The sequence below is a fragment of the Symphodus melops genome (assembly GCF_947650265.1).
Source record: "Symphodus melops genome assembly, chromosome: 6".
Classification (NCBI taxonomy): Eukaryota; Metazoa; Chordata; class Actinopteri; order Labriformes; family Labridae; genus Symphodus; species Symphodus melops.
The window spans coordinates 20,587,496-20,611,095 of record NC_136696.1 but is presented as its reverse complement, the minus strand read 5'-3'; the positions used below and the strand labels follow the sequence as shown (position 1 = coordinate 20,611,095).

The 23,600-nt window shown below is 39.2% G+C and overlaps 3 protein-coding genes across 3 annotated transcripts; 2 read left to right on the top strand and 1 right to left on the bottom strand.

Moving 5' to 3' along the window:
• Window positions 1-232: 232 nt before the first annotated feature.
• On the bottom strand, window positions 233-7,244 carry LOC306824918 (pyruvate kinase PKM-like). Its single transcript, XM_079345325.1, has 11 exons — window positions 7,120-7,244; window positions 5,637-5,815; window positions 5,411-5,502; window positions 4,067-4,198; window positions 3,779-3,965; window positions 3,420-3,690; window positions 3,187-3,337; window positions 2,945-3,097; window positions 1,977-2,143; window positions 948-1,129; window positions 233-766 (listed from the first exon to the last, which is right to left on the bottom strand). The coding sequence occupies exons 2-11, from the start codon at window positions 5,785-5,787 to the stop codon at window positions 660-662; spliced, it is 1,593 nt and encodes a 530-aa protein (XP_079201451.1). The 5' UTR covers window positions 5,788-5,815; window positions 7,120-7,244; the 3' UTR covers window positions 233-659.
• A 3,356-nt stretch (window positions 7,245-10,600) lies between these two features.
• LOC306824915 (protein mono-ADP-ribosyltransferase PARP6-like) lies at window positions 10,601-17,678 on the top strand. Its single transcript, XM_079345322.1, has 23 exons — window positions 10,601-10,696; window positions 10,866-10,936; window positions 11,444-11,518; window positions 11,962-12,056; window positions 12,149-12,209; window positions 12,313-12,403; window positions 12,781-12,847; window positions 12,941-13,090; window positions 13,172-13,310; window positions 13,428-13,559; window positions 14,363-14,458; window positions 14,559-14,651; window positions 14,736-14,861; window positions 15,069-15,134; window positions 15,262-15,329; window positions 15,434-15,482; window positions 15,663-15,775; window positions 15,883-15,955; window positions 16,102-16,171; window positions 16,269-16,348; window positions 16,807-16,870; window positions 16,955-17,039; window positions 17,195-17,678. Exons 2-23 carry the CDS (start codon window positions 10,934-10,936, stop codon window positions 17,280-17,282), a joined length of 1,884 nt encoding a protein of 627 aa, XP_079201448.1. The 5' UTR covers window positions 10,601-10,696; window positions 10,866-10,933; the 3' UTR covers window positions 17,283-17,678.
• Window positions 17,679-19,005: 1,327 nt separating this feature from the next.
• Window positions 19,006-20,415, top strand: LOC306824925 (ribonuclease P protein subunit p25-like protein). Its single transcript, XM_079345333.1, has one exon. The coding sequence runs from the start codon at window positions 19,319-19,321 to the stop codon at window positions 20,030-20,032; it is 714 nt and encodes a 237-aa protein (XP_079201459.1). The 5' UTR covers window positions 19,006-19,318; the 3' UTR covers window positions 20,033-20,415.
• The last annotated feature ends 3,185 nt before the right edge of the window (window positions 20,416-23,600 follow it).

The window sequence follows — 23,600 nt, the reverse complement described above, 5'->3', positions numbered from 1 at the left end:
CGTCTACATATATTATCTAACTATAGAGTGACCTTGGACACAACATTATTCAAAATAATTTGTTGTACTTTGTCTAAATTTTCAAACAACAGGACAATGTGGCTTCCCTCTCTCTGTCCACAATGTACATCAAAACCCAGGAAAAGGCACAACATATTGAATGTCAACATTTTTACGACAATAGTTCAAACTTTCTCTTTTTGGAATGATAACACCATGAAGACAAGCACCATCAACCGAACAGTTCCTTTTAATGGATTGACAACCGGACATGCTAGATCACTTCACAATGATGTTTTGCGCCAGATTTCAGTTCAGCACCGGAGAGAACAATAAGTATTGATCACATTGATTAATGTGTAACCTTGGACAATCAAAGAACAAATAACCAAGGAATGACAGATGTGTAATTCACAGTGCATGAACACTGAACTTAACTGTGTCCGAACAGAGTCGGTACGAAGGAGTATCCACTAAAAGGTTCTGAGTTCAGTCTTGGGCAGCAGGATTTAGACAATAAATCAATAAATATGAATAATGGGATTCAGAGTTTCTGTTAGTGGAAAAAGTTTTTAAAGTCCTTTGAAGAAGCAGCAAGGTGTGATGTTTCTTTTTAAGGGAAGGGGAAGGGAGTGGTTACTAATGTCCTCTGGTGATGTTTAAGGCACCAGCACGACTCTCACGGTGTTTGTGTAACCGGAACCGGGGCGCCAGCCGGTCACCACGAGAGCCACATCACCAGACTTGAAGAATTTGCGGTGCTTGCCTTTGGATGGAGAACAGAGAGATGTTAGTTTATTAAAAATATTCAGTTATTTCTTTTTTATAAAAACACTATAACTTCTGGCTACAACGGTCGTTCACTCCCCAAATTAATTTTAATCGACGGTGGAATGTCCTCCTTTAGTGAGTTTAATTTCAGCACAACAGTGGAAGTGAACACTCACCATATTCCAGGGCAAAGTTGACACGCAGATCAACGTCCTCAGCCCAGACGTCGTTGGCAGCCTTGGTGTAGAGCACGGGGTACACGCCGCGGTACAGGTGGGCTTGACGGGCAGTCTGACCACAGCGGGTCACAGCAATGATGGGAGCACGGGGCCTATACCTTGACAGCATGTGAGCGGACCTGCAGGTGACAGGTATTAATCAGTACAAAGATTGTACTTGTGTCTACTTCAACTTCATGTAAACTTTAAGTTAGTCCTGCTGTAACGGACAGTTGGCTGCTTCGTGGCAATGAAAACTCTGTTTTAGGTTCCTTTGATTTCTGAGCAAATATGTGTTTCTGTTTCTTAATAACTCAAGTTTCATCAGAGGGTTGCTTATGTATTAGCTCCTGGCAGGTACAGTGTTTTTTTTTAGTTTTTTTTTAGGGTTTTTTGTTTAAGCAGCTAAAAATGACGCTTTGGGAGTTAAATTAAGAACAACATTCAATGTGCTGAGTAGACAGGAGGTCCCATGAGCAGAAAGCAGAATTAAGCTTTACAGAGTTTTAACAAAGCAGCAACAGCAGAGCCCCCAGAAGGTTTGGACTACGACTCACATGCAGGACTCATGTGATGCTTTCTGGGCATGAAATGTGGATAAAGCTCTAACGATATAATCATTATATATATATATATATTTTTTTTTAAAAACATCCAGCTGACTGTTTTACATCCTGTATATCATGAGTTGTGGGGATGAACTCCCAAAAGGACAGCAATGAACATGAAGATAAAATTAGCTTGTAGAATGCCAGGGTTCACATCAGAAAGGTCACTGCTGGAGCCCAGATTGTGTGCCATGAAAGTTGGCACTCTCAATAAGGCCAAGGGGCCTCATTGGCTTGTGTTAGGAATACAGTGGAGGCGGATATAAAAAAGATGTTATAACACATCCGTTTGCTCACAGTGGGCGACAGGGAGAATATTTATGACTCAGAATGCAGAGGAGATTTAAAAGAGGGACTTTTTTTTTCCTGAGAGTCTCACCTTCCAGACTTGGTAAGCACGATGATGGCGCTGGCGCAGCATTTGAAGGAAGCTTCAACTGCACCGATAGCGATGGTCTCTGTGGGGTCACGGGTTAGATGAGAGGTGCGGCGGAGCTCCTCGAACATCTGCCTGTGAAACATGGCTGCCTCAGCCTCACGAGCGATCTGAGCGTTTGAAAATAAAACAGAAAAAAGCTGTGTCAGAAGTCACATGTGGGGTTTTTAACTGAAGAGTTAGTCTGAATATTGAAGGACAAAACAAAGGGACAGTTAACCTCAGTGCAAAGTTCTTCATACCTGAAAGCACACTGAGACATGAAGCTAAAAAACGGCTGTGGCCATGATGTCCAGGGACTGTTGGTTTGCACTGCAGATCCTCAGACACATGCTAATTGAGTAACATGATCACACAGTTAAAGCACAAGGCAAGAAGACAAGGTGTTTGGTAACAGATGGACAAATGGAGGGAGCAGTGAAGGAGGAGTGCGCGAAGCAAGTTAAACAAAGACCAAACAAGTTGTTAGTAAACATCAGGCTGATACCAGTGACGCACTTCCAATATAATTGTATGGTATAGTATAGTATGGTTTTGTATCGTATCATATCGTGTCAAATCGTACTGTACTGTCCTGTCCTCTAATCTCATGTCTACATTACTGTAAAGACTGGCTTTCCATTCCGCCTGAAGTTGAAATGTGCTGTAAACTTGCCTTGCCTTAAACCTACACCATCGTGGCCTATGCTGCATTCCTGATGCTTGTGCATTGGTGTGTGTGTGTGTAGTTCTGCAATACTCAGCATGCAACTGCTGCGTGTGAACTCTATGCTAGTTTTTGCAAATGCCATATATGTAAAAACCTTGTCATAGACTTTAAGCGTTGCTACTACATATAGTTATGTTGTGCACACATACACTGGACAAGACATACCACAGAAAGCAATGGTACCAGTCAGGGGTTCTCTTACTTTGTGCTGCGTGCTCACAGCCTCCAGGGGGTAGTCTCCCTTGGCGGTCTCACCACTCAGCATGATGCAGTCGTTGCCATCCAGAACAGCATTTGCAACATCACTGGCCTCAGCGCGAGTAGGGCGGGGCTTCTTGGTCATGCTCTCCAGCATCTGAGAAACCACAACGAGACTTCCTGATACACTTTTCTTTTAAAATCTTAAAATCTTTTTTTTTCAGTTGTCCTACTGATGTCACAGACCTGAGTGGCACAGATGATGGGCTTGCCGATCCTGGTGCACTTGCCAGTCATCATCTTCTGGGCAATGAAAACCTTCTCCGTTGGGATTTCAATACCCAGGTCACCACGTGCAACCATGATGCCATCACTGGCCTCCAGGATTTCATCAAATCTATCAGACAAAAACATCAGTCATATCACCAACCACCTTTCCCAAGGATACACGTCTGCGCTGATTCTGGGAGTCCACTTACCTTCGCACACCCTCATGGTTCTCCAGCTTGCTGATGATCTTGATGTCCTTGCCCTTCTCACCGAGAACTTTCCTGACAGCCTGAACGTCAGCAGCCTTACGGATAAAAGAGGCGAAGACCATGTCAACACCCTGCTCCACACCAAACTGCAGGTCCTGAATGTCCTTCTCAGACACAGCGGGCAGGTCGACAGCAGCTCCAGGCAGGTTGACGCCCTTCTTGCTGCCCAGTGTACCGCCATTCTCAATTTCACACATTATGAAGTCGTTTCCTTGGGACACAAAATAAAAAATGACCTTTTCATTTAGATCAACAAAATCAGTCAACATAAACTGAGTAGATTTTTTCCTCGCTCTTACCAACTTCCATAGCCTTTAGAGAAATCAGACCATCATCAATGTAGATGTGACTTCCGGTCTGCACAACCTTGGTGATGTTCTTGTAGTCGAGCCACAGAACTTTCTCATCACATTTCTCCTTCCACTGGTCATCGAATGTGAGCTTGATGGTTTCACCCTTCTTGAGCTCAACCTCAGCGGTGCCACTCTAAAAGACACCAGGAACAGATTCTCTGTCAATATTTCACACAAACATGTGCTAATAAATACAAATTAACCTCTTTGTGTTATGTTCTAGCCAGAACTCACGCCCTTGATAAGACCGGTCCTGATTTCTGGTCCCTTGGTGTCCAGAGCGATTGCGACTGGTCTGTAGTCAACAGATCCTGGCACAAAGCTCTCGGTTGCATCACGGATATTCTTGATGGTCTCAGCGTGGTACTGTGGGTTTTTGAAACAAATGTCAACAAATGTCTTAAAATGTTTTAAAACATAATAAATAATTAACCTTTTTTTTACAGGGACAAAGACAATTTCTAAATGTGTCAAATTATTCCATGGTAATAGGAGGTCAGTAAAACAACAGGTGGTCAAACTTGGTCATGCAGTCACATGGATAGCACGGCCCTGGTTATATAACTTCATACAGTAAATCTAAATGACAGCTGCAACACATTTGAATCATGAGCTGCTCAAGGAGGGCAGAAAAACACAATAAGTTATATATATATATATAAACTGTTTCAACAAGATAATCATAGTACGTACACAGGATGAAAATTAATTTCCATAAGATTATAACTTGCATGCATGAGAACCATTTTTTTCCCTTTTTGGGACTTCAGGGACTCCGTACAAAGACTTTAAAGCAGGAAGGGCAAAACAATTTATGGATAACCTACTAAATACGATAAATATGAAAGGTTGCTAAAGTTACTTATACACATCTCGTAAATGCACAGAACTAAAAAACTGCGTATTGTTTAAAGACGATTGAACGCAGTCTCCTCTGTTTATAATGAATCCCTCCTCTTCGACTGCTGCTGCCAGGCGGACCCTCAGAAAACAACTATTAATAGCTACACTAACCACTAACAAACCAATGAAATAGAGGTCATTTCTATTTTAGACCTTTCATAACAAATCACATAACTGTCTTGTTGTGATTTTCTGGAGTTCTGACTGACAGTATTTTTTTTTTCATTACTAAAGCCATGCTGCACTGCACAATCAAAAGCCACTCTGAAGAAAAAGAGCACTGCTGTTAACCTTTGCAACTCCAAATATCTCCTTTAGGTGCGTTCCTGTTCCAATGATAGACTTTACAGCTCATCCACTCAGGTGACAGTGAAAATGTTAAAGAGGCTTGACTTTTAAATGTAAGGGGTCATTAGTATAAGGTGCTGGATCCCCAATTCACAAGCCACAACACAGACCAGGCACTGACAGGGTGAGCACAAGCTCATAGATCAGATTACAGCCACAGACGGTCACAAGGGCAATGTCAAACTCATGGCTGCCTCTGTAAAGGGTACACTTATATCGAGTCACTTGAAGAGGTTGGAGAAACTGCTGCTGTGACGCACTGCCTGTGGTTCGAACTCTCACACATGTTAACAAACATGAATCAGAGCAAAAAGAGCATTTACTTACTTCATGTGTGCCATGAGAGAAGTTCATTCTTGCAATGTTCATCCCAGCCTTGATCATTTCCTTGGCCATATCCACAGACCGGGAGGCAGGTCCTGTATGGACACAAGTTAATAAAGCATGATGCTAAAATTCAAATGTGTAACCTCCTCTGGATGTTTTAACTCACATACAAAGAGATAAGTGAATAAGATGAGGTGAAAACACTGGGATCCTTAAGGAGTATTACCGATCGTGCAGATGATGCCAGTGTTGCGAGACACAGCAGGTTCAGAGTCGATGTCCAGCAGGCACATGTGCTCGATGAACGTGTCCGCCATGGCAGCATGCATCTGCTGTGTATGGATGATGGAAGAGCCCATATCCTTAGTTTTCGACATGATTGGTTCTGAGTCTGCAGGAAAAGTCCTGTGGAAGCAAAGAAAGAAAATAATGTGATAAGTTCCTCTCATATATGTTATTGGTGATTTAGAAGATTCAATTTTCACATTGAGCACTGGCCCCTTTTTGTCAGTAAAACACTGACAAAAACTCCTCACACTTGAAACCAAGCTCATGTTATGAAAACTACATTTAAGTAGCAAACGATGACATAAACAGGAACATATGGATAATCAAAGGGCATGGGAACTAACTCAGAAACTATAATAAGGTTCCAGCAATCATGTCAATGGAAAACTGCACACTTATTGTAAGATGTGACCTCTCCATGGATTAATCTTAAGCCTCCACCAGTGGGGAGTGACTGTGCAAGCTGACCTAACAGCCGGTGCAAAAGAGCAACAACGACAGTATGTGCCTGCCTGACTGCACTCTCCCACATTCCAGTCAGAGTTGGTGTGCAGCAGAAGAAGAGGAGCTGACATTTTAAACAGAGGCTGCAAGTTGCTCATACATACAAATAATTACTTGAGGAATCTGAAAAGTAAGTATGCTGCTCATCCATTGTGCAGTGCAATAGATGTCCAAATACACGACAAAGCACAGTTATCAGGACTGGACTCTAATATAGGAGTGACATGCAACATGCATGTACACAGTAATGCCAATCAGTCAGTGCATGGCAAAAGGAAGTGTGTGTACAGGGAGAACATTCCTGCACACAGCATTCACCTAAAATAACATGGTCAACTGAGTGTATAAATAGACAACAGAAACATATCAGAAAATCCATTATGAAATTATAATAAGATGGCAGCTTCTTTTATTTATGAATACATTAGAACATTAGGCAGCTATTTACCTCATTACTCTCATTTCGAGAGTAAAACTAAGAAATAATAAGATCATAGAATTTATCCCCAGAAGGTAAATATAACAGAACAAGAAGCAGAGCAGATATTTGGAATAGCCAGACTTGAAATAAAAACGATAAGATAATAAAGCAGAGTGGGAGGGCTTGTCTAAAATTTTAAGTTAAAGTTTGTGAAAAGATAAACCAAATAGTGAATCCTCCTGGTGTTGCAGATTAAAGATAGATTAAATATAAATGTATTATTATAATAAGAATTGTATAAAACAAGACTGTTATCATAATTATGGAAAGTAATATTAATAGTGATGAAATGATTTTGAAGTTAGTTCAACATTTGAAAATACTTTTGTGCTATTTTAAAACATGGAAAGATATACTTTTTAATTTTTATCGAAATTGATCTCAAATCTTCTCTTTCTCTCTCTGTCATACAGTTCAGTTAACTTGCTTTACTCACCGACCAGGTGAACTTTGCAGGGACCAAGACGGCGCTGCTTTTCCTGGACTGACAGCTTTTATTCTCCTCACTTACCGGAACTACTTTCCTGCTGTAAAGGCACACCGTATACACGACATGTAGGGCGCGAAATTTGAGGAGAATTTAACTATTTTAGTAGCAGCTAGAATTAACGTTTATTTACTATGGAAGTTTGTTTCATCCAACACATCGTTTTAGAATCCAGTGGAAAGCTTCCTGATAAAAGTTGGGTAATTATTGTGGAAGGATACAACGCAGGTGCGAGTGTTGTTTGCCTGTCCAACCTCAAATCCATACGCTGGTACTGAACATGAGCTTGGTCACCAGTTTAAACGAAGAAAGTTATATCAACGTTAAAAATGACTCTAGAAAATATATCATAGAATTGTTTCAGTTCTCCAACTTTCTAATTTCACTACCAAATCTACATAGTTTACCTTTAAATCAGTGCTTTTCTTTTAAAATTCACCTGGACAGATATATAGAAATACCCACATCTCATGTTTATGATATTGCATATAATACATTATCATCAATAGGCCTATGTCACACAATGAAATACATTTATTTTTCGCCTTTTTTTTCTGCCACCCCGAGTAATAGAATGACAATAGATCTTTATCCATATAGTTGATGTGCATTTATGCATATGTGAATTATCCTTCTTTTTATGGTTACGCATACACCTTTAGCTTGTTAATGTTTAACAAGACTGTAAAAGTGCAATAATAACATATAAATAGTTTGCAACTGTAACAGATGACACTTTTTCCAAAAATATATATGTGGAGCCACCTCCTTCCTCCATGTCTGCATGTCAACTATTGAGGCACAGCTTGTCATGATACATGTTCAACAGATACATTGAGCCATGTGTGGCTCCATGAAACATGGGGATCATATGAGGAACATGCTGTACCCGATGCAACATGTGCCATATTTAAGATATAAGTACACACTCCTCCTCAATGTTATTTAATATTATGTAGCTTGCATGTGCGGGTTCAGCTTATTTTCTAGCAATTGATTGGGGAGCTGCACCTTTAAACTCTCTGTCTATATGTGTTCCTTTTTTTATTGAACATTAATTACCATTGCACAAGCAGGCAGCCATGTTTTGTTTTTTCCTTGGATAAAATGTGTATTTAATGTAGGTTAAGCAGTGGTTTACTTGCCTACTGTAACTTTCATGACTTTCAACCAAGTCAGCCAACCAGCTCAATATAAGGGAGCCCATAATGACTTAGCATGCCTAATTTATGACACCTTCATAATTTTACATGTGGATGTGATGATCCCTCATGAGGATGAAATGTGATTCCAAACTGACTTTCTCCCACCTCCCATCCATATAAGGATTTTTTTAATAGCTGGGAGGGTAAAAATGGCACAAAACCAGTCAGGCTACCAATGTAAGAGGGATGCTTGCAGCTCAGACTACCAGTTTAGATAAGGCTGAAAAGCTGAATGACTTCTATTAAAATGAAGACCAATTAAATTGTTACAGTTTCTCAAATATACACAATGTACACAATCTTAATGAAAAAAACAAACAAACAAAAAAACACACACACACACACCAGACAAGTGACTGTGTTGATATACCAACATAGCGTCTGGTCTAATATATTATCCTGTACATAATGTGCAACACGTCTATAATCTGTTGCAATTTCAATGGATCATTTAACACTACCTTCAACCAAATCAGTCATTTGACACTTATGATCTTATGATAACTTTCCAACAGTCCTAAATCTTTCAACACAGTCATTTTAATAAGGTTTAAACGATGCATTTTACAAAAACAGTTATTTAACTAAAGTAGAATACATATAGATTTTAGGTGAAACAACTTGGCAAAGTGCGAACTAAAATTGATATTTTATAATATATGTGAAGAGGTACTTACATTCAGTCTCAAACTTTTTAAAACAGTAAACCCACTGTGTATGGATTAACTGTCTCCCTTTAAATCTCTCTTTTTTCAACAACAGCTCTCTCTAGTGGACAAAACAAGTTAAAGCGTCCTGTGATATAAAACAACTGCAATGTGCTATTCAATGGAGTTCATGGGAAGTTGTTCATAAGAGTCTGTTCGAAAAAAAATAAACAAACAACCAAAAGCGTCACAATACTTCTTTTCTCTGTCAACATCAAAACACAGAACCTACAACTTTAACTTTTGCTCATTCTGTTTTTGATTAATTGATCTTACATGATGATGTTAGAGAATGTTTCTATAAATATCTCCAATTCAATGCAACTTTTTTAGTGAGGCAATTTAATTTCCCATCAATGTTATTAACATTTAACTTAGGTACGCTGGGTAATGGTTTTTTTTTATTGTTTATGCAAAGAGCTATAACCTTCATACCTTTATTATATTATTTCTGCTATCTTTATATTTGTACTGTCATTATTCACAAAAAAATGCCTAACAGACTGGCCTCTGATTATTCCCAGCTTAAAGGCTGTTTGGTAACTAGAACAGACACTATAGATATTTTACAAAATGGTTGCTAAGGAAATACCTTTGCTTCATGTAAACCTGTTTTTCATCAGTATGTGTTAACGCTGTAAGGTTTTGATCTAACAGCAGGTGTATATAAGAAGGCCGTGGATACAAAGAAAAACTGACATACATCAGATATTTAAATCTTTGCAAATAAAAATATGTGAAGCTCTTTGGGTTTCTCCCCGTGTAGGACATGCTGACTCAACTCAGGAGACATTTCACTTGCTTTTTGTTGTTACTGTTCATGCTCGGCCTTAAAACAGCCATACACAGTATAGGGCCTATGATATTGTGCCCACTCACTATAAATAAACAAGGCGACATTACAAACACCCACTTGTGTCTAAGTGGATTACTCTGAGAAAAGCACTTGTCAAGAGAAGACTTGAACAGATGTAAGCGCTCCTAGAAGTGTCTAATCTGGCCAGACTGCAGAGCAGCAGGCGGCTGCTAACAAGGGTAACTGCAGATTAAGGTCAGACTGCAGCACAGCAGGCAGACAGGAAGACTAATAAATGCCAAACATCATCAGCATCTTTCAGCCCTGCCAACAAGGGATCTTTGTCCTCTTTACAGTCTTAACATCGATTCATGAGCCTGATCCAGTGGGATATCTTTCACACAGATTTCTTTCATCCTACTCCTTTAAGAAGAACCAATATGTGCACACACATATCACACAAACAGTAAGGAAAACGACTTAAAGTGTCAGGTCATACTCTCAGCCTCTCCTCTGTTTGTTTGTCTGAACTGAACCAAGTTCAGCTGATCATCCTGCCAGTGTCTGAAGCCAATCATGTGACACTGAAGTCAGGGCCAGCACATGTGGGACTTCCTGTTGTACCAAAGCAGAGGGGGGAGAGGACGGACAGCCTACAGAGCCAATATACAGGAATAAACACTTTTTTTCTTGGTTAAAGGTAGCATGTAGAATGAGATTGGTTATTTTTTTTCTTGCTGTTTTTATTTTTCTTATAGAATGAAGTTGTTTGTGATGTCATCGATATCATAACATGAGGAAACATGTCAGGAAAGAAGGTAAGGTCTTTGTGTGTATTTTTATTTTTATATATATTTCTTGTGTTTACTTATTTTCTGGAATGAAAAAAAAAATACTTTAAATACAAAACTTACATCTGTTAATCTGTTTTAACAATGTATGTAAGTAAATAATGAAGTCACATGTTTTTCCTGCTTTATGTTTTAGTTGTGTCATTGAAGGTGGAGGAAACAGACCAATGATGGTTGCTAAAGAAACGACAGAGTAGTGAACATATGGTGAGTCTGTAAGCTCTATTTGCCTCTTCTTCTCATATTTTACTATAGTTGTATTATAACACTTTCCTGAAGTAAAAAAGGGTTAATTAATTGACAGGTTAGAATTTTTGTCATTATAATATTATTTTATTAATTTAATTTCTGATATTACTGTACTCCTATTATATTACTATATAACCATTCAGTTTGTTTTTATCTTTTAGAATAAAAAAAACTAACTTGTCCTGATGAAGGGCTATAGGCCCTGAACATCACATGGGGTGATAAATCTATTGAATGTATATTGGAGCAGCTCCTGGTGTGTAGACTTACAGTCTTCCTTATACAGTATATCTTTTGTATTTTACAGCATTTCAGATGTGCGTGCTGTTTGATATTTTCGAATAAGCTTACTTGTCTCTTGTCTCTGTTGAAACATTTGTCTGCAGTAGTGTCACAGAGGAGACACATTAGCTGTATCATTAAGAGGATCTGTTTATTGACTCATTTTCCTGCTAACACTGACAGGAGACAGAGAGCGAGCCGTGGACTGAGAGCCAGAGTGACGAGGACAGTGATGTGGATAGCCTAAATGGTTCATATGTAAGAATTTTCTTTGAGCTTTTTTAGGTGGTTAAAATGAGTATGAGAGGTATCACACAGTCACTGGACCCTTTGGACTTTGATTTGGAGCAAGGTTTGGGTTGAGTGTTTCTTTAAATGTAAAACAGATGAACACATTCAATAAACACCTCTAAACTAAAACAAAAACTTTAATCAAATTTAATCTAATTAACTCAAGAATCTAATTACAATAATTACTCTGTTCATCATTAGTGCTTAAAACTCATATTGCTTGTTTGAAGTAAGTATTAAAACCTTTCAAAGTTGTTATGAACGCTAAGAAGCTAACAGAGACGTTGTTTTACCTGCAGTTGAGATTTAAGGTCAGAGTATCTCAGTCATTGCATAAATCTGTGAGTGGTTTAATCTGTGCAGTGCTGAGCTGTTTGCTCCATAAGGTAACAGTGGTGTTTTCTCTGCAGGAGAGCTGTGCCACTGAGTGGTATCACCACCACCAGCTGGAAACGGACATAGAAGCAGTCAGGACATTATATTCAGACTCTGCTGTCTCTATCAGGTCGGAACATTTGGTCTTCTTCTTGACTTTAAGAGGATAGAAACACTGCCGCTTTTCTTCATTCCTGTGAACTATATATTTTTTTCTTTTAGGGAGTTTGGATCAATTGATGATTTGGATGTCGACTTAAATATAAACACAGACTTTTTGGATGTAAGTTCAATGTAAAGTACAATCACTTACTACAGCACTGACATGTTTCTGTTGAGTGGCATCCTGCACTGTTAAATGTAATTACATTGTTTGGTGTCTACAGCAAGAAGTGGCCAATGCCTGGAGGATTAATCCATCAGAGCCCATTGTTATTCGTCTGCAATTTTCACTGTCTCAGTACCTGAATGGACCTGGTGAGCATCAACAACCCTGCTGCAAACCATGTGTATTACTTTAAAGCTCTTGTGAGGAGCTTTTAACCAGTGATGAAAAATAATACTAGTGACTCTATAAGATCTACAAAAGAAAACAATACCGACCATCCACTTCAAGGCTGAACAGTACACTGCTGTACAGTTAATTCTAATGCTTGTAAACACTGTTGTGATCTATGGGGTATGTGTCGGACCGGGCTAGGAATGGCACGCTGCAGAAACAGCCTTTGTTAACATTTTCCAGAGGTCTACCTCTTTAAAATGACCAGGGGGTGAAAAATGAACACTTCCTCACAGGAACTTTAAGTAACTATAAAATGATTGTGACACCTCATAGAAGATGTTTCTCACCACAGCCCCTTCAGTTAAAGTCTTTCAGCCCTCCAACAAAGATCAGTTCAGTCTTGGGAAGCAACTACAGAAGTGAGTATTTATTTTTATTTCATTACTTAACCCATTTTTTGAAGGTTTTAAACCTTCTTTCTTTATCACAAACTTTTAATTTCTGTTCCCCAGTGTCCTCACAATATTTATTTCTCGGGAGTGGAAACACGTGACCAATGAGAACATTGTGGTCCAACGGAAAAGCAGACAAAGCTGGTTCAGGCGAAGTGGAACCATCAAGAAATTTCGAGCAAGACTCAGCATCCGGCTCCCCCCATCAAAGTATGTTAAACCTCAACAGTCTTAATTGTGACTAACTACCCTTGATTCTCCATTGACTTGTTTTTCTCGCTCCATGATCAGGGCCGATTATCCCCAAGAATCAGTTGGAGGAAGGATCATTTTACCACCAATGAAACGGAACTGTTTCACCAATCATAAGACTTCCTACAACATCAAGAATCCTACAGGAGATCTCTTCACCTACACACCCAGTGGAAAGGTGACTTTCATTAAGCTAAATTAAAGATATAAATAAGCTCTCTGAATACAGTAATGTATTGTTGCCTGGTAAGTTTCCTGAGTGTTTGAAGTACTGTCTGTGTCCTTTCCTAAACAGAGGGTGGTGGTGTCTGCAGTCAAGTCTTCAGCACAGCTGAGCACTAAACAGCTGATCGAGCTGCTTTTCTACTCACAGGCCATCGGACACTGTAAGACCACCCCCACTCTGCAGCACGGCTTCTTGGTACAGGTACAGCAGAATTAATCAACAACTATTGCAATACATGTGTTACATCTGCCTGAATGAGAAACTAAAAAGTAACTTCACACAAGCCTGTTATCCAGTATGTGCTGACATGAAGTGTAACCACGTGATCGTTCTTGCATCTTGTCTGCATACTGTATATTTAGTCTGCTGATGCACCATTTTTGGAGTGAGAAAAAAACCTTGGAGGTCCTTAAAGTACAAAGAAAATATTATTTTAACAATGTAGAGATCAATAAAAAACTGAGCAAACTTTTTCAGTAGAGATTTTTGATACAATGAAAAGTTTAAGAACATTTTCTAAGCTTACATTCAACAGAATAGTCTATTTCTATTTTGGGGATATTCATCAATAAAGTGCAACCTTTAAACCTCAGACCTTAGAGATGACCTCACTGAAATCGTATCACTAAACCATATTCACATTATTTTAGTGTATATAATTTTCAAAATTTGTATAAGATGTTAAAACAAAACAAAAAATCATCCTATTTTCACATTTATTCATCCCTATAAAATGAAACTAACAAAATGTAATGAAAGCAAAAGAGGTGACAAGTGGCACAGTCTTCAGGGACTTAGCCTGAGTGGACCAAGTATATGGAAATTGGGATTAGCTGCTGGAGGGGCGCCAGTTGTTGCTCAAGTTCCTTAAGAAATGCAGTGAACTGGGTGCATGTGCAGCGCCAACACTCTAATCTAAATTAATAACAGAGTGAACATTTAGAAATCCCTCTTTGGGGTTAAGTTAATAGAGTATAAAATTCATGTTAGTGTTGTGTGCACAGATAATGAGGTATGCTGAACAGAGACTCCCCACGCTGAATGAATACTGTGTGGTCTGTGATGAGCGACATGTGTTTCAGAACGGCCCCATGTTAAAGGTAAATGGCTAAAACAACACACATTCAAGAGACTAATCAACTGAAGCGAAACATAAAAGCTGATCAATAAACGTCCCTGTTTTGTGTTGTACGTATCAAGCCAGCAGTTTGCAGCAGGGAGCTATGCGTGTTTTCTTTTTATACGTTGGGTGTCATGTCTGGAGCTACAGGAGAGGTGGCCACCGGTGCAGAGGTCAGTGACACATGCCTTTAAAAAGAAGTCATTATTATTATCTTACTATATGGTAAGTGTATTTCCATTCTTTCTTTTCCACAGGTAGTTGACTTGCTGGTGGCCATGTGCAGAGCTGCTCTTCAATCTTCACGCAAGAGCATCATATTTGAACCGTATCCCTCTGTTGTCGATCCATACAACCCCAAAACGCTGGCCTTCAGTCCTAAGGTATCAGCCAACATAATCAAACTTGTTACTGAATTCAAATGAATTAAAGCGTATATTCTCATTTTGAAGCAATCATCTTGTTTCTATTGTTGCAGAGAAGTAAGTAAGTTTGAACTGTTTTATTTTTTCTGATTGTGAAGCACTCAGTGACGTTTTTCTGCTCTTGAAAGGTGCTATATAAATAAACTTTTACTTACTCACTTACAGAGAAAGAGCTACGACAGGCTGCAAAAAGCTCTAGACAGCGTCTTGTTAATCAGGAGAATGGCCCAGGTAACTAATATTAACATAAATCTTATAATCAAGACACAATTTTCACATTTGGATTAACATTTTTGAGAATTATTCCAAGCTAATGAACATTTCTGAGATGGATGAAATTTTGTTTTACTGTGATCAGGGTCCATATTCGGAAACAAAGAAGCAAATGGATAAAATAGACCCTCTTGCTCATCCCTTGCTGCAATGGTGAGGAATTCAATCATAATTCCATTCTATTTAAATAACTTTTCATCAAATCCAGATGTTTCAAAGGTTAATACCTGTATGTGTTCGCATGTCATGTCTGACAGGATTTTAGCAAGCAACAGATCACACATTGTCAAGCTTCCACTAAACAGGGTATGAAAATGTAGTTCACAGATAGAATCTGCTATTTGTATCGTAGCAGCTTTTACCTTAGTTTTACCTCTATAGCAGTTCACGTATGTCTGTCAAAATAACAATGATATACCATGTTTTTTACTTTTTAAAGTAATTGTGGATTTTCTTCTGTCTTTTTTGTCACTTGGTTTACAATAGCAACTTAAGTTCATGCAAACACCCCATCAGTTCCTGCTAATCAGCAGCCCCCCATCCAAAGAAGCTCGCTTTCAAACTGCCAGGAAACTTTACGGCAGCACTTTTGCTTTCCAGTAAGTGAAAAAAAAGCTGTGTCCCTTCTATTCAATTATATAAGTTTAAGTCAAATAACATAATTCTGCATGCATCCTACTAAGACATTCGTTCTCTCCTCTTTCAGTGGTTCCCACATTGAAAACTGGCACTCTATTCTCAGAAACGGGCTTGTAAATGCCTCCTATACAAAATTACAGGTAGATTTTAAACAAACGACCTATTTTGTTACTAACAACCTATTTTGTTACAGTTAAATTTACAGCAATACCTATGAAATGTACTGAATTTGAAATAAATCGATTAGGTAGTTGACCTCATGACTTTGGTAATTTTGTTGTTCAAGCTTCATGGAGCGGCATATGGGAAAGGCATCTATTTGAGTCCCATCTCTGGCATATCATTTGGATATTCTGGTAAGGATTCACAATAATACGCTGCATTTAAAAAAACAAACACTTTTTTCAGAGAATATGTTTACTCATTGAGTGTTTATTTAAATATATCCTTCAGAGATGGGTAAAGGGCAGCACCAGATGCCCTCAAAGGAAGAACTTCTAAAGAAATACAGCCAATTAAACCAAGGCAAACAGGTATGTTTTTATCATGTTTGTCCCAAATATGTATGTGTTACTGTTACGGCTATGGATCCTTGCCTTTCACTTACTTTATACCCTTTACACCCTTGAAAAGAGGTTAGCTGAAGCACGACACCAGAACAGACATTCTTCTGTTCTATTTGTGTGTCCAGGTCAAAACGTATTCATGCCTCTTGGTCAGTTGGGCAGTTGTGTCTCTGGGTTGCCATAGTGACCCGAAAGAGTGAAGCTAAAGAATCTAATTTTAGATTCTAGCCGGACATGGTATTCATTATGCATTATGGACAAGTGTTGACACGTGTATTAAAGAAGCATGAACTCAGATGAGCGCATTTTGTCAAAGCATTTGTCGATGTTTGGTTGGTGAGCCCTCCAGCAAAAGTATGAAGGCCAATCTCCTGGGTCTGTACTCTCTCCTTGTTTCCTTATTCTGTATCCTCTCCTTGTCGTAGGACCAGCCTGTGCAAGCCAGGTTCCTGCAAAACAGGAACTTAAACTGCATCGCTCTCTGTGAAGGTAAATTGGACATATACCTTAAAGAGACGTGATGACAAGAATACATTGTAAACATGTTTCATAGAAACCTGCATGTCCTCACAGTGATAACTTCAAAGGACCTTCAAAAGCATGGGAACATTTGGGTGTGTCCAATATCCGACTACGTGTGCACACGTTTCCTGTTTGTGTGAGTAAAACACGAAGCAGCAGACACTTAACTCCCTGGAAAACCTTTCTGCATGCCAGTGTGAAGTCATGTTTTTTGACTACATATATATATATATATATATATATATATATATATATTAGATTAATACAATGATGTGCTTTTGTGTTTCTCAGGTATGAGAATGGTCTGGTGGGAGATGTTCAAATCAACACTCAGGAAGCCAGTATCCACAGGGAAATTATACAAGTAATTGCTTCATAGCAGTGCTGAGAAAACAAATATTCACACTAGTATATCTATATTTTGTGATAAAAGCCGTAGTTTGAAGACTGAGAATATGTTTGTTAATGTCGACACAACATAGGATTTTAATGTTTGATGAGTGCACATTATAAGTTAGCTGCCATTATTGATCTCTTTTTAATAGAAAATACTGAAAAAAAGAAAAAAACTCACAAAATGCTTTTTTTTTTAAAATATCTGCTTCAGTATAAGTTCAACTAGTGTGTTTGGTTATACAACTGTAAAGCTTCATTGCCTTATACCTTGATCTAACGTGTATTTTATACTAATTCACAAGTCTGATAACTCTTTATTACAAGATTTTTTTTTTTACATTTTTATAACCACATGTTTTTTGGAAATAAAGTTTTGCATTTTTTGCACACTTTTGATTTGTGAATTCAGTTGCCCATAATTCAACAGTCCACACTCTCATTTGTGTATTACAAGTGTTGCACCACCAGAGGGAAGTCTAATCCATGGTTTGTATTTCAAGAGATTGTTTTTTGCTAACACAGAGGTAATTAACCCACATAATAGTTTTAACGTGGCACTTTTGTTTACAAAAGCGAACCAGTAGTTACCGCTAAAAATGTTTAAAATGATATCGCATGGTTGCCGCATTTAAATCTAAGGTGGAGCCTTTGTTGTATTCATTTAAGTACAATCAATATGAGTAAAATGCATAACACACAGTATGAATCAAAGGTTTCAACTGTCAAAAGTAATCAAGTAATTCATGGAGGAAACATGTTGTGTTTCTTTTGTCCAATATGTCACAGCCATTATCCAAATGATTGACTAATATTCTTATTAAGAGAAAAGATTTAGCTGAGGGCAGTTAATAGAGGTTAAAGTGGCTGTCATGTAAAGGAGACGATTCTCTCTGGAACTAACTGCAGTTTTCTCTTAATTATATCAACTCAACTGAGAGGCAAAGCCCATTGTTCCAGTCAGTGATTATCATGGGGTGCAAACTATCCTGTGATGCAGAAATGCTCCATTATTACAGCATACTGGTTCCATATGAGCCCCACAGCTGTCTCTTGAATTCTTGCTCTGCGTCTGTATACATATCTTTTATTGTACGCTCTGGCTTTGTGGTTTTATGCAAGTTTGGCATAACACAGCAGCCCCAAGGTGTCATTGTCCTCATGAATGTCACTGATTCAAAGGAGGCACAGATGAAGTCGCAGCTTTTTCTGGGTCAGACCAGCAGGCGATGGACTGAAGGGAGGAAAAATGGGAAGTTGCTGTATAGCCCAAAGGAAAGACTTTTCTTGTGAACCGTATGGCTCTGCGATGAGAGTGCAGAGAGGAAGATGCCTGGAAAACCCTATACTGCAAGTTTTCAAACTCTATTCTTAATATCTTTGCACCAGTGAGGATATAAATGCAAGATGCAGATATATATGCAACAAGACACATTAAGTATGTCAATAGCCCAAACCAATTTGGCTAAAACAAGAGATTGTTTGAACTGCATGCCTTAATAAATGTCATTTACTCTTATTATTCAGCCATATAATTCATGCAACCACATGGATGAATCAAATCACTAAGCCCTCAAGGGTTTAACAAAAGCTTCTCTCCAAAACCAACAAACTATTATGTGAGATTATTAAATGTTGCATGTGCCTTTAAGAGCACTATGTCCCTCTCTACATGTCTCTCTCTGAGCCTCACATGTGTTTGTTGGCATCAGCTGTCCTCAGTGCTGAATTGAGCAAGGACATCCTTTTCCTCACTTCAATGGGATTAGAGGAAGAAAAATACCCTCTTCATACTGCTGCCTATCATCTCAGCGCTCAGGGACTGACTGGAAAAGCATGACGGACTGCGGACTCAAAGAACATCAAGATAAGTCTCAAGTTTGGATAACAAAGCTGATCAGTTTTGGGGTTCTTTTTCCGCATGAACAAGAAACATGTTTCTGATCTCGGGGGAGATATGCAAGTAATCCGAGGCTGCAGACTCAGAAAAAGCATCCTGTTCTGTTTATTTCTTTCTAAGCAATGACTGAACTCAGGGGTCACAGGAGGAGTTCAAATGATGCAAGCAGCACTGTGGTGGAACTTCAGTGTGCGTCATTTAACTTTGATGCCCCATCTTCATCTTCCTCTCCAAAACCTAACCAGGGTGACTTGAGGAGAGTTGATTGCACAGAGGATAGCAATTCCTTTCCGATCCCTGGCCTCACAGCTGACACTCTGCACATGCGAGTGAAAGAAGGAAGCAAGATCCGTAACTTGCTGAGGTTTGCAACAGCTCGAATGCAAGAAGAGGGAGAAGACAGAAAAGGGGCATCATTGCGGCAGGTAATGTTTACTGGGTCAGGTAGAGGAATTACCAAGACCATCACCTGTGTAGAGATTCTGAAGCGTAAAGTGGAAGGGCTACACCAAGTGTCAAAGCTCTATTACAAGACAGTGAGTGATGTCTGGGAGAATCCACAAACAGGAGCAGCAAGTGTAACCATGCAGCGGACAATTCCTTCCATCTGTATCCTGCTCTCCAAAGACCCTTTGGATCCTCAGGAGCTGGGATACCAACCCCCCGCAACCCAGAGTGTTACCGCCGAAGACGCAAAGAGACAAAGAGTTTTTCTCAGGCCAGCTCACAGTCCCTCCTCACACACAGCAAAGAGAGTCTGCCTCCATAACCAAAGTGACTGTTCTCCACAAACAACCAATGACTTGATTGCAGCACGAGAAAGAATCCAAAATTAACATATATTATGCCTCTGAGTTTTTTTTATTATGTGTTACGACTCTTTCTGGGTTTGCCTTCATATTATACATGTTAGTATAAACGTGTTTGAATGTTCATGTATGCTATAGTGAACAACTGTCTTGTAGTTTATAATCACAGTAGTAGCTCACCGATAATTGATAATATCTTTATGGAGTATTTGTGAAAATAATATAGTGCATGCTGACACGTTAATGTCTTGCAACTCTCTTTTACTTTCTTTGTGAAATATATGCCTAATGAAAATGGTGAAATATGAGTTATAGTAACAGAGCTCTTATAATGAAGAAGTTCCACAAAGCACTTGAAAAGTGCACACATGGTGTACATACATTTTAATAGGCTTACATTTGCTTTACTTTTTACTCATAGGACCTGAATTCTTTTTTCAACATTTTATTTTCTCAATTTTTACTAATAAAATAAAGGATGTTTTTTGGGGAATTCAATCAAACTTTGGTGTTTTTTCATTCATAAAGGGTAGAAATGGTCAGACGGATTAGGTAAAATTATGTTATGGAGCTGGTTAGCAAAACCTGGCCTTTCTCTAGGCTACCACTGATCCACTGCCTTCTCATAGCACTTTTTCATACCATAAAGGCACACCCGTCGATATAGGAGGCCGGGGCCAGGCCCGCCCGCATAAATGCTTGTGCCCCCCCACTTGAGGCACAGATCTTTAAACCCCCCCCCCCCAAAAAAAATAAAATAAAATAAAATAAAATAAAATAAACAAAACAACAACTTAATATTACATTATCAAAGATGCAAATTATGTTGCATTCATGCATTCCCATGTTTGATGGGAATCTACACTGCAACAGCCTATCACTGACTAAAAAGAAAGTTAAACTACGTCACTACGTGATGTAGCCTACGTCACTGTAGCCACTCGAAGTTACCGCGGATTTTTGAAAGCTGGATGAGTTTTTGCCGGTTTACTGACTTAATTTCGCCATGGATATCCGTATAAATCCAGGCTATGCCCACTGTTCTCACAGCACACACCTTTGCCCTAACTTTAGGAGCTTCTACAGTCAAGTGTGAAAACTCATTTTCCAAGCTCCAAAGCGTCTTCTCATAGCATCGGCGGAAGCAAGGCCCAGCTGATTCAGCTTGCTTTTAAAAAAGAGCCTTAAACAAGTTTAAATCCGGATGGAAGGATGAGAAGGTTCTCTAACGCTGCATCCAACTGTACTGACTGACAAGAGGACTGGCGAGAGGACAGTGCTGCGCTGCTGCCACTCAAAGTACCGGTAGTTTCAAAGTCTGTGTGTGTGTGTGTGTGTGTCACACGTCAATGCATATCCCTCTTTTGACTGCTTTAAAATGCAATGTTTGAAAGATGCTTCTGGTGTTACATCTAATATGTTGTATAGTCAAGTGTGTTATGGATATTCATCATAACATTGCTTATGTGGTGTAGGCTATAGGCTACACTGTAAAAACAGATACACATTAACTACTCAATAAAATTGAGGCAGCAGATTGCACATTATTATTAATTACATCTAACCTTGTTAAAAGTTGAGTTAATATAACTCAAGTCAGTTGCTAAAGAATAGCCTGTTTAAATTTAGTAGATTAAAATAAAGCACACAAACAAGTTAACCAAATTTAAACAAAAATATTAAGTAGATGTCACGGTAAAGAGCTGGCAGCAGAGACGCCACAAATACATCAAGCATTTGTCTTTAACTGGATAAAAGATGTCAAGTAGTCGAGGAATGATAGTAGCAATAATGATGATACCCCTCTGGTTTTTTTGGGCGACCTTCGTTGAACCCGCCTGCCTCCCACACCCACGATAGAGGTCAGAGGTCGCGGCGACTGTAAAGAACTTTTATGTTACTTCAACTTATCACAGTTTACAATAGATACACTATAGATGATAAAAGAACTAAACTCTGCATTTTAAAGACTTATAACAGTGCAACTAAGAATGCAACTTCATTATTCTGTAGACTACACACAACTGCCTAAAAGATGCTTTAATGTGATGTACAAAATAGGCAATACAAACTTATAAACGATTGAAATAAAGTTAGTGTTATTTGCAAGGGCAATGTCAACATGAATGCTGCTACTGTCAAATTGAAACAACAACAAATAAACAAACTGTAAGGTGACCCAAAGATTCCAGCTCAAAAGGTTTTGAGTAGTAAACAAACTGCATTAAACTATGTAAAGTATGCAATAAATGTAATTTCTTTTGAGTAACTGACCCTTATAAAACATTAAAACATCTGAGACAATAGAGACGGACCGGCTTTGTCGCTGTCAATATCGGAACATATAGGCGAAAATAAACAACTATTTATGTATACATAAATACATTTTTCGCGTGAGCACCTTCTGCCTCCCACTCCCACCGAGCAGGGAAGGATACGAATACACCTAAATTCAGTGTATTTGTATATGTTCTCCTGTGCCACAAAGTAATGCAGACATGTTGGAGGGAAATAGTAATTGTTTGATTTAAAAAAAAAAAAAGAAAATACACATTTTCATGCGTACACAGAATTTTTATTTGCGCGACCTCTCCTGACCCCGCATCACGCCCCCTGGGGGGCGGGGGAGGGTGAGGTCGCCGCGAATGTAGCATCATAGACTGTAAATATTACGTGCAGCATACACCCACAAGTTTTCATTAACAGTACAGTATAAAAAAAAACTGCCACAATCTAGGCCACCTCCTGGCTGCACGCCCCAACCAAATCTTGGCCGTGGACTTCACCTTGTTGGAGCCATCAAAAAATGGAATGGAGAATGTACTTGTGATGACGGACGTCTTCTCAAAGTATACCCTGGCAGTCCCAACTCATGATCAACGAGCAGCAACCGTGGCTAAAGTTCTGGTAAATGAGTGGTTTTGCAAGTTTGGTGTGCCCAGCCGAATCAACTCTGACCAGGGCCGGAACTTTGAGAGTGACCTGATTCGACAGCTATGCAGCTTATATGGCATTGAAAAGTCCCACACTACGCCATACCACCTTGCTGGAAGTGGCCAATGCGAGAGGTTTAATCGCACTCTGCACGACCTTCTGCGTACATTGCCCACAACAAAGAAAAGGGACTGGTCCTCCTACCTTCCTCAAGTGGTCTTCTCATATCACACGACAGCACATCAATCAACGGGTGAATCCCCTTTCTTTCTGATGTTTGGGCAAGATCCCCTTTTACCTGTTGACTTCCTCCTAGGAAGAGCCCCATTCCCAGAAGCAGGAAGTACTCATGACGTGATTGTGGAGCATCAGACTAGGCTTCGGTTGGCATTTGAAGGAGCTTCGAGAAACCTACAAGCGGCTGCAAATCGCCGTGAAGCACATTATGATAAAAAGGTAAAGGATTCTTCCATACACGATGGACAGCTGGTGTACCTCAGGGATGTTGGCCTCAGAGGCTGCCACAAAATTCATGATGTATGGAGCCCCTGTACAGGGTTCTAAAGGCCCCCAAAGAAGGTGGATCTGTCTACACCATTGCTCCATTGGATGACCCCAGTAAGGTAAAGCATGTTCACTGCTCTTTACTGAAAGCCCGTCC

Coding starts and splice junctions, on each gene's coding strand:
- LOC306824918 (XM_079345325.1), bottom strand. CDS start 5,787: ATGTCGAAAACTAAGGATATGGGCTCTTCCATCATCCATACACAGCAG. Junction 3,338..3,419: donor AACCATGAGGGTGTGCGAAG/GTAAGTGGACTC, acceptor TTTGTCTGATAG/ATTTGATGAAATCCTGGAGG. Junction 767..947: donor CAACTTTGCCCTGGAATATG/GTGAGTGTTCAC, acceptor CTCCATCCAAAG/GCAAGCACCGCAAATTCTTC.
- LOC306824915 (XM_079345322.1), top strand. Junction 12,057..12,148: donor GACTCTGCTGTCTCTATCAG/GTCGGAACATTT, acceptor TTTTTCTTTTAG/GGAGTTTGGATCAATTGATG. Junction 14,459..14,558: donor AGAACGGCCCCATGTTAAAG/GTAAATGGCTAA, acceptor GTACGTATCAAG/CCAGCAGTTTGCAGCAGGGA.
- LOC306824925 (XM_079345333.1), top strand. CDS start 19,319: ATGACTGAACTCAGGGGTCACAGGAGGAGTTCAAATGATGCAAGCAGC.